General features: G+C 45.3%; 1 protein-coding gene across 1 annotated transcript in view; it reads right to left on the bottom strand.

The window, feature by feature from the left end:
* Positions 1-7922: 7922 nt before the first annotated feature.
* The window catches only part of TSHZ1 (teashirt zinc finger homeobox 1), an 11840-nt gene continuing 8668 nt past the window's right edge, over positions 7923-11094 (bottom strand). Inside the window, exon 6 of the mRNA XM_010855094.1 lies at positions 7923-11094. This exon is cut by the window's right edge and continues 14 nt beyond it. Within this exon, the coding sequence (XP_010853396.1) occupies positions 9243-11094 (1852 nt within the window). The 3' untranslated portion in view covers positions 7923-9242.

Raw genomic sequence — 11094 nt, 5'->3', positions numbered from 1 at the left:
TAAATGCCCTCTTAAATGAAATACACACTTCATAGTAACCTGAAGATTGAAGCAAATCCTTTCCTTCAGATTTCCGTCTGCAGATCATTTCAGATTTTAATGCCCAGGCTCCAACCTTGAGAAGCAGTCATAATCAGGCCATTCGATGTGCAAGAACCCATGATTCCATACCAATATCTGAGCTGACCATCCAGGAATTTTGCACATCCAGATTATTCATGACTCAAAAGTTGAGTGAGGACAGGAATTTCCAAAGGGAGAATAAATAGCTTTGAAAGTGAACATTCGACTTAACAAATTTATAAATCAATATATTACAAACAAAATGAAGGTATTTAGGGCACTCTTTCACTCACTCAGTCACTTGTTATGTCCAGCTCCTTGCGACCCCATGAACTACAGCCTGCCAGGTGCCTCTGTCCATGGGATTTTCTAGGCAAGAATACTGCAGTAGCCACGCCCTTCTCCAGGGAATCTTTCCGACCCAGGGATCAAACCCACATCTCCTGCACTGCAGGTGGATTCTTTACTGCTGAGTCACTGGGGAAACTACTGTCTCCTAAAGTTAACAAATCAAAACGTAACTAAATATTTGTCTTCCGTAATTTTAATGACTTGAAAGAACCAAAGGTTGAACTTGGTAAGTATAATGATTAATTGGTCAATCATTACTCAATATAAACTGAACATAATGGCATGAGACTTGTATCAGGAAGTTATAGTTCAATATTTAAATTACACAGGTCATAAAGGACTAAAATTTTTCAAACCTTTCTTACTTTTATTATTACATATGGGTGAAGGAAAGAAAAAATATGCAGTTTAAGTTATAAAATATCTATTTTATACTTATCTACACCAGAGATGTAATGTACAGCATAGTGACTGCAAATAATAACACTTAAGGAATCTGCCTGCAATGTAGGAGACCTGGGTTCTATCCCTGGGTTGGGAAGGTCCTCTGGAGGAGGGCATGTCAACCCACTCCAGTATTCTTGCCTGGAGAATCTCCATGGACAGAGGAGCCTGGCGTGCTGCAGTCCATGGGGGTCATGAGAGTTGGACACAACTGAGCAACTAAGCATGCATATGTTTGAAACTTGCTAAAAGAGTAGACCTTAAAAGTTCTCATCCCAGGGTAAGAAAAATGGTAACTATGCATAGTGATAGATGTTGACTAGACTTACAGAGGTGATCACTTAATAACATACACATGTATCAAATCAATATGCTGTGCAATGGGAACTAATATAACATTACATGTCAATTATATCTCATTAAATTAAAAATTAAAATCCAATGGACGGAGGAGCCTGGTAGGCTGCAGTCCATGGGATCGCTAAGAGTCGGACACGACTGAATGACTTCCCTTTCACTTTTTCCTTTCATGCATTGGAGAAGGAAATGGCAGCCCACTCCAGTGTCCTTGCCTGGAGAACCCCAGGGACGGGGGAGCCTGTTGGGCCGCCGTCTATGGGGTCGCACAGAGTCAGACACGACTGAAGCGACTTAGCAGCAACAGCAGCACGGAAAACCACTAGACCATTCAGGTTTGACCTAAATCAAATCCCTTATGATTATACAGTGGAAGTGAGAAATAGATTCAAGGGATTAGATCTGATAGACAGAGTGCCTGAAGAATTATGGACGGAGCTTCATAACACGAAACAGGAGGCAGGGATTGGACCATCCCCAAGAAAAAGAAATCCAAAAGGACAAAATGGTTGTCTGAGGAGCTGAGAAAAGAAGACAAGTGAAAGGCAAAGGAGAAAAGAAAAGATAAACCCATTTGAATGCAGAGTTCCAAAGAAGAGCAAGGAGAGATAAGAAAGCCTTCCTCAGTGATCAATGCAAAAGAAATAGAGGAAAACAATAGAATGGGAAAGACTAGAGATCTCTCCAAGAAAATTAGAGATACCAAGGGAACATTTCATGCAAAGATGGGCACAATAAAGGAGCGAAGTGGTATGGACCTAACAGAAGCAGAAGATATTAAGAAGAGGTGGCAAGAATACACAGATGTATACAAAAAAGATCTTCATGACCCAAATACCCATGATGGTGTGATCACTCACCTAGAGCCAGACATCCTGGAATGCAAAGTCAAGTGGACCTTAGGAAGCATTACTACGAACAAAGCTAGTGGAGGTGATGGAATTCCAGCTGAGCTTTTTCAAATACTAAAAGATGATGCCATGAAAGTGCTACACTCAATATGCCAGCAAATTTGGAAAACTCAGCAGTGGCCACAGACTGGAAAAGGTCAGTTTTCACTCCAATCCCAAAGAAAAGCAATGCCAAAGAATGCTCAAAATACCACACAGTTGCACTCATCTCACACGCTAGTAAAGTAATGCTCAAAATTCTTCAAGCCAGGCTTCAACAGTACATGAACCATGAACTTCCAGATGTGCAAGATGGATTTAGAAAAGGCAGAGGAAGCAGAGATCAAATTGCAACATCCATTGGATCATTGAAAAAGCAAGAGAGTTCCAGAAAAACATCTACTTCTGTTTTATTGACTATGCCAAAGCCTTTGACTGTGTGGATCACAAGAAACTGTGGAAAATTCTGAAAGAGATGGGAATACCAGATCACCTGACCTGCCTCTTGAGAAACCTATATGCAGGTCAAGAAGGAACAGTTAGAACTGGACATGGAACAACAGACTGGTTTCAAATCAGGAAAGGAGTACATCTTATTTAACTTAAATGCAGAGTATATCATGAGAACAGCTGAACTGGATGAAGCACAAGCTGGAATCAAGATTGCCAGGAGAAATATCAATAACTTCAGATATGCAGATGACACCACCCTTATGGCAGAAAGTGAAGAACTAAAGAGCCTCTTGATGAAAGTGAAAGAGGAGAGTAAAAAAGTTGGCTTAAAACTCAACATTCAGAAAACTAAGATCATGGCATCCAGTCCCATCACTTCATGGCAAATAGATGGGGAAGCAATGGAAACAATGACAGACTTTATTTTGGGGGGCTCCAAAATCACTGCAGATGGTGACTGCAACCATGAAATTAAAAGATGCTTGTGCCTTGGAAGAAAAGTTATGACCAACCTAGACAGCATATCAAAAACAGAGACATTACTTTGCCAAGAAAGTTCCATCTAATCAAAGCTATGCTTTTTCCAGTAGTCATGTATGGATGTGAGTTGAACTATAAAGAAAGCAAAGCACCGAAGAATTGAAGCTTTTGAACTGTGGTGTTGGAGAAGACTATTGAGAGTCCCTTGGACTGCAGGTAGATCCAACCAGTCCATCCTAAAGGAAATCAGTTCTGAATATTCATTGGAAGGACAGATGCTGAAGCTGAAGCTCCAATACTTTGACCACCTGCTATGAAGAACTGACTTATTGGAAAAGACCTTGGTGCTGGGAAAGATTGAAGGCAGAAGGAAAAGGGGATGACAAAGGATGAGATGGTTGGATGGCATCACCGACTCAATGGAGATGAGTTTGAGCAAGCTCCAGGAGTTGGTGATGGACAGGGAAGCCTGGTGTGCTGCAGTCCATGGGGTCTCAAAAGTCAGACACGACCGAGTGACTAAACTTAACTGATACTAGTCAGATCAAGTTGCAAACATTTCTGTGTGATTTAAGAGAAATAACGGCAAACTAGTTATGGATCAACTTCTAAGCAGTAGTTGGTGTAAGCCTTTATTACCCTAGTTATGTAGCTTTAGGACCTCCTGACTTTAATCTGTCTGAAGGTGACATGCCTTCCTCCTAATCTTCACAGCTTTGGTGTTAAGTCTCTTCACATTCCCACCAGAATGGGTCAGACATCCAACTCTGAGTTAGCAATGGCTTTGAACTTGAACTCTTGAAGAAACTATCCTGTGGGACATACTATCGACATAGACATTTTTTATTTGAGAGCAGCTGAGTTACAATATGACATCAGTTTCAGGTGTATAGCACAGTGATCCAGTTATATGTATCCTTTTTCAGATTCTTTTCCCTTATAGGTTTTTACAAAATACCAAGCATAGTTTCCTGTGCTAGACTTTTGAATTGGTCCTTCTCTTCTCACTTTTCTGTGCAGATCCCTCTGTGCTGTGTTTAGTTGTTCAGTCGTGTCCACCTTGTTGAGACCCCATCGACTGTAGCCTGCCAGGCTCCTCTGTCCTTGGGGATTCTCCAGTCAAGAATTCTGGACTGGGTAGCCATGCCCTCCTTCAGGGGATCTTCCCAACCTAGGGATTGAGCCCAGGTCTCCCGCATTGTGGGCTGATTCTTTACCATCTGAGCCACCAGGGAAGCCCAAGAATACTAGAGTGGGTAGCCTATCCCTTCTCCAGGGGATCTTCCCAACCCAGGAATCGAATTGGGGTCTCCTGCATTGCAGGCGGATTCTTTACCAGCTGAGCTACCAGGGAAGCCTGAAGTCCCTCTGGGTGACCACCTCTCATCTCCCTAGGGCACTGCACTTTTTTCTGAGATTATCTTTGTTTGCCTAAGAAATACTCATCGTTAGTCATAGAAATCCTAGAATTTGGAATTTTTCTCCCTATTCCAAGTCAGGCAATTTAAAGACAGTGCTGGTACATGATATACTTGACGTTTTTGGGTGCGTTTTCACGAGTGGTCTATCCTAGGAGAACTGGACGAGAAGACACACCGCCCCATTCTCTCTTGTGCCAGAGCCACCGGGGAGCCGCAGACCTTCAGCAGCTCCTTTCTCACCTCTCTGTCGTGTATTTTCTGTAAAATATGCAGATTGGCCACCAAATTTAAATGAGCTCACGATTCACATGAAAGTCTTCAAAAAAAATCATACAGGTCCTTAAGCCATCTTTTCATCAGTGGACAATAAGCATATTATTAACACGTCAATATTACATTGGCTAATTAGTGAAAACAGCCAGAAATTAAAAAAAAAAAAAAAATCCTGATGTTCATGAAGCAAAGGTGGACAGAAGCGGTAGCTCTCTGCTGAGGGCCAGTGGCTGGGGTTGGACAGGCTTTCTTATAAGTGATTTGGGCACAGGCGTCCAGTCACGGGCTGAGGCAGAAATTTCAGCTTTAGGGAGTGAGAAATATGAGAAATGGACTATTTCCTGCCGTATCAGTCAACAAGTCCTCCATGATTGCAGCTATCCCCTGTGGACAGCTGGGGAGGGCATTCAGGAAGGAAGGAATACCTGCCCTCTAGCAGCCATCAGACTGCAGCCCCTCCCCTAAGGTGAGCCCCCGGGGAGACTCAGGACGGGAAAACACGGGTCGCTGGCCCAGGTAGCTGAGGTGCATCTCAAAGGACTGATTTCAGAGAGCCCGGACTCTTGCATCTTCCCATACACAGAAAAGTCTGAATTTTTTAACTTAGGATATCTGGCTTTCTTTAACAATATCTTGACGTCCAGACTACCTGCCCTTTATTGCGAAATGTCCATACAACCTGGTTCTGCCCCGCGCCTCCAAGAGCAGCTGTCTCAGAGTCACTTGAAACGCTGCCTCCCCAGCTTGAAAAATTCCCTCTGAATCAAACATAGTTCTCAACTTTTAGGTTGTAAATACTTTTTTAAGTCCACAGTATTTATTCTAAGGAAATAATCAGAAATATGCATGGGAATATTGAGTGGAACATTCCTTCTGTAGTCATTTGTAACACTGAAAACTTGAAAAGAATCTAAATGCTGCTTTTCAAAATTCTAACTAGTAGAGAATTAATGAGTAAATTATAATACATCTCAGTAAGATTCAAAATGTTTGATATTTAATGAAATGGGAACATACACATTATCTACTAACAGAAAAAGCAAGTACAAAAGTATGTTGTGCATTTGTTTTGTAGAAAATTAAAAAAAGATGTTAGCACTAAAATATTAAATGATTTTTCTCTAGATGAAAACATTAGTTGATTTTTATTTCCTTCTTTATTTCATTTTTTGTGTGTGCGTTACACGTTTTCTGCAAAGGCTATGTATTACTTTTACTATAAAAGGTATGGGAAAATTATAAATGCTCTCCAAATCTTACTCTTTGGTATTTTTTAATTTTACAATTCAATGACTGGCTTTTAATGGTTTCCACCACCTTCAGGAAAATAATAATAAGTAAGTAACAGAAATTCTACCTTGGAAAAAAGCAGAAACCTTTATTTGTAGGCACTGGTTTCTGAAACTTCAGAAGTCATTTAGATAGGCTTTCAAATGTTTCAAAGCTTTTTGAAGATTACCAAACATAGAAATGGAGGAACATAAATCTTGGAAGTTTTTAATCCCTTCTTTCTGCAAACATGCCTCAAAGTTTGTTTCTCTTACATCAGCTAGCGTCATCATTATTTTATAGGCTTTACATCTTTCAAATATCGACTAAATAACAATTAACATCCAGACCCAATCCACATTCAGAGGCATACCTCAAACTTTTCAAAAATCCACATTGAAAAGGAAAAACATTTGATTACTTACTAAACCTGAAGTTCAAGCTGCAAACACAAATGCAAAATAGGGTTATGTTTGTGTGTACACAAGGTTAGCAGGACGCCTGCCCCCACCAGGCCTGCCAGCCTCCTACAGGGGGATCTGTGGCCAGCTCATGCCAGACCCTTAGGGCCATTTGCCCTCGGGCTCCGGAAGCAGCAGCCTGTTCCCCTGGGAGAAAGGGGGGCTCCCCTGAGAGAGCGCAGTGTCACCTCTGGAGTGCGTTCGGGGACACACAAGACCAGAGGAAGAAGGCCAGGGTGCGTCTCTTCAAACACTGATGAAGGAAGCAGAAACCTGTATAAGTAAATCCTCACACAAAAGGCAGCCAACTGGTCCTCCGGATGTTTCCACCTGTATTCACAGGAATCAAGTTTCTGTATTACTAGTAGAGGACACTTCACACTTAACCAACATCACTGCAATTTACTATTCAGACCCAACAGAAGATAGAGCCGGCCTGCTTTGCATCTGGATCTGGGGCTGCAGTGGCAGGAACTGGAAGAAGGCTCATCTGCTCCGTGCGGCTGCTAGAGACCACAGACCCTCCCCGGGGGCCCGTTCTCCCCAGGGGGCAGTTCACAGAGCACAGGAAGGGGGTGATTAAGAGCACAGCCCCTGGGGCAGAGCCTTGTGGACTCAGGCCCAAGTTCTGTCAATCGTGGGCCCCATGACCCTGGGTGAGTGTCCACTGAGTTCAGCACAGGATCCTCACCCACAGAGAAGGTGGAGTCACAGACTGGAGGCCCGGTGGTCTCTCCCCAAACACCGCCTCCCCTCGTCGTCATGCTCCGGAGCAACCTGACCAAGGAAGGCCGGTCCCAAATCCTGGATGAGGGAGAGCAGAGCATTTTATTAAAATTGTACCTTTTTTGAGAGATTTTTTTTTTTTTTACGTGAATCATTTTTAAAGTCTGTTGAATTTGTTACAATTTTGCTTTTTATGTTTTGTTTTTTTTGGCCAGGAGAGGCATGTGAGATCTCAGCTCCCCAACCAGGAAATCGAACCAGTACCCCCAGCATTGAAAGGCGAAGTCTTAGCCACTGGACCGCCAGGAAAGTCTCAATTAAAAGTGTGGAAACCAGCCTTTCCTCTTTGGAACAATGCAGAACCAATTTCAAGGCCCCCAGGGTCTGCTGTTAGAACAAGATCTGCCATTAGGTCCCCAGATACACCAAAGGATGACTGTAAACATTTCAAAACAGGGGGAGAGGATTCTCCCAAGAAGCACCTCGGTCCCTCGATGTACAAATCGGCTGTCGCTCAATGACTATACTCTGGAATCCAGTGGCACCCAGTGGAGTTAAAAATTTTAATTATCGTTAAAAAAAAGAGTACTTATCATTTGAATAAGCGTTTTAGCACACACATCATGAAACGACGGTTCTGAATAGAATTTCTGTTGGTCGACTGCATAAGCAAATACCTCTCGTTGCTGGAATAACGTCTCAGAGGCAGAATAATGACGACATGACAATCTATGTAAATCAAGAACTGCATGTGGGTTTATTTTACATTTGAGAAAACAGTGGATTTAATTGTGTGAACCAAAATGTACTGTACAATATTAATGATAGAACATCAAAATGTATAATTAATAGTGCATCGCTTGCTTTGTCTTCATTTATTTATTTTCGTCTGATATACATGCATCTGGAAAGACGCAGGTGCCAGTAAAATTTCTCTATTTAAATCAAGCTGCAGGAACTAAATTTTATTCAAAAATTGTGGTTTTACATTATATACACAGAAATTTAATATAAAATGACAATATAAAAAGTTAAAAGAGAAAGCATACAGCCAGAAGGTACAAAGAAAGTTGAATAGATTAAAATGGTACGATATGTAACATATAGGAGTTTTTAAGCTGATGCTGGCAATTTACAAGGAAAGGACGCCAACATTTGCCCCATTTTTTTTTCATTTACCAATGCAGCACGCTTATAGAAAGGTCAGCTTGTACCAAAGCTTACATTTGTAAATAACTATAAACCGCAGTATTTTACAGGAAAAAAGAAATAGCATTTTTACACATTTTTAAATAATAACTTGCATACTTTTTTTTTTTTTTTTTTGCCAAAAATGGCATTTTTCAGCATCCAGAGGGTTTGGGCATAGTGGCAACTGGGGTGTTTGCTGTTTTTTGTTGTTAGTTTTTGTTTTGTTTTCTGTTTTAAACGTATGACGTTGTGGCTTCCTAACCCCCACATCCTAGACAACTTTCTGCTCTCCAACAGCTGCATGCATGCTTCCTTCACAAACCAGTTCTGCATATAAAAGCTCGTTTTTTAATTATTAAATAAGTTTTGTGTCTGACACAGCTTTTGATCTGAATGAAATGCCTTTAAGCCTTTTTTTTTTCTTTTTTTTTTTTTTTTTTGAGTGAAAGGCACAGAAATGCGATTGCAGTCCTCACAGGGTTAAATCTGACACTAGGAGGTTCTCTGACCTTTACTGTCATGGCAGCTTTGTAATTTTAGGACGACGTCTATCTCTGTTATTTGTGTCTTTCTTTCCTGCTAAGTAAGTGTCTCCGAGGAGTGTGCCCCACTATCTCCTACAAAAGAGAGCTGAACATCGAGAACAGATGTTGAAAATAAAGGTCAGACTCTGACTCACGGAAAAAGAAAAGGAACATGCACGATCGGACGAAGAGCATATAAATATAACTACAAAATATGTGTAAGAAAAACCAAGGTCCAGACAGGCGGTCAGCAACCGAGGGCAGGCTGATTTCGGAGGCTCAGGCCGGGCCTAGTGCGGTACGACGTTAGTGCAATGCGCCTTGGGCGCGGGCCCGGGGCTACTGTTTCTCCAGCTCGGTCACATAGATCAGGTGGTCCTCGGGGGACTTGCCGTGGGTCTTGCTGAGGTGCAGTTTGACTGCATGCTTGCTCGCGAAAGTCCGGTTGCACAGCTTGCACTGGAATGTGGAGCCCAGCTCGTCCTCGGCAGCCCCCGAAGGGCCCAAGGCTTTGCTCGCCAGGACTTTGGAAACATTCTGCTGTTCTTGAATCTGGTTTAGGGGCAACTTGGAGAGATCCTTCAAGCTGAAGCCTAAGTGTGTCTCTAGGTGATTGATGTACGTGGAAGCAGTTCTGAACTGAGAGGCACAATCGTTGCAAAAGAAAACAGGATGCCCTGTGTCCAGGTTCTTCAGGAACTTGGTCCCCCCTGTCCTCCGCAGCTGATACTTGACGTTGGCCAGCCAGTGGCTGATGGTGGTCATGGACAGCCCGGTGAACTTGGAGATATGGACCCGCTCCTGGGGGCCAAGGTCCGACATGATGTACTTCCCCTCCGCTGTCTCGCGCAGGCTCGAGGCGAACTGGGCCTGCAGGATGAGCAGGTGCTGCGGGTTCCAGTTGGACTGCCGCCCCTTCCGCTTGTGGACGGGTGACAGCTCGTCCAGCGCCTCCTCGAAGCTGCTGCCATCAGCGTCCGACTTCTCAGACACGGTGGAGGGTGTGGAGGACTTGGGCGTCAGCCGGCCTGTGAGGTTCTTCACCATGTCCGAGATGTCCATGAGTGCGCTCTCCCGGAGCGGCGAGGACACGCCATCAGAGGCGCCGGGCACCAGGGGCTTGCTCTTGGACTTGGTCAGGTCGATGGGCTGGTCACTGTTCTCGTAGAAGTAGCGGTCAGCGGCGCCGGGCGGCTTGGCGGGAGGGGCAGGGTAGGCCGGCTTGTCCAGCATGCTGGTGCTGATCTTGTAGAGCATGGCCAGCGGGTCCAGTGAGGGGCTCACGGGCCTGGACACCTTGCCCAGGTGGGTGTTCATGATGGACTGCAGGGCGCTCAGCGGGTTGATGAAGGAGGGCTCAGGTGAGTGGTCAGTGATGATGGCCAGGTTGTTACAGCCATTGGTCACTTTGGCCTTGAGGGGCTCCGTGCCGTTTGGGGTGTGGGCGTCCCCCGTGCCCTCCTTCTTGGCCTTTCCCCCGTCGGCCTCGGGGCCCTTCTTGGGCTGGGGCTTGCTGCTGCCCCCCAGCTCATCGGCCCTGGGGAAGTCCTTATTCTCCTTGGCCGCTGGGGACGCGGCCTTGGCCGGAGAGCCCTTCTCCTTCTCTGCCGGCCTCTCCTCCTTCTTCACGCTGACCTTGCCCGTGACCTTCTCTACCAGCTCCTCCATGGCCGACACGTTGCTCTTGTGGGGCGGCGGCGTGAGGCTCCCCGGGGAGTGCAGGAGCGCGCCGTGCTCAGCAGACAGCGGCTTCACGCCGCCAGCGAAGGACGGCTGCATCTGCACGCTCTGCACTGCCGGCGGTGGCTTCACGGTGCCCGGCAGCTGGTAGGCGGCGTGGATGCTCGGGTAGCCACCCCATGAGGGTGCGCCATTCTGGGCTTTGCTGATGGCCGTGGAGACCGTGTTCTCCAGGGACTTGAGGATGTCCACGCCGCCCTTGGCGCTGTCATCCAGGTCTTCCTCGCGGAGGTACTGGTAGAGAGCAGTGGGCTCGAACTTCTCGCCCGTGTCCTCGCCCTCCTCCTTGATCTTCTTGTCCACCTCCCCCGCCACCAGGGCCGCCTTGTCCTTCTCGGGCTCCTTTTTCTCCTCCGCGACGGTGGGGCCAGCCGGAGAGTCAGGCTGCTTCTTGACATGGGCAGTGGTGGCTGCGGCAGGGAGCCGGGTGTGCGTGGTCGGCGGCAGGGGG

The sequence above is a fragment of the Bison bison genome, unplaced genomic scaffold, assembly GCF_000754665.1.
Source record: "Bison bison bison isolate TAMUID 2011002044 unplaced genomic scaffold, Bison_UMD1.0 scf7180017864353, whole genome shotgun sequence".
Lineage (NCBI taxonomy): Eukaryota > Metazoa > Chordata > Mammalia > Artiodactyla > Bovidae > Bison > Bison bison.
Note: the sequence above shows the minus strand (reverse complement) of the source record. Positions and strands in the feature narration are given on the sequence as shown.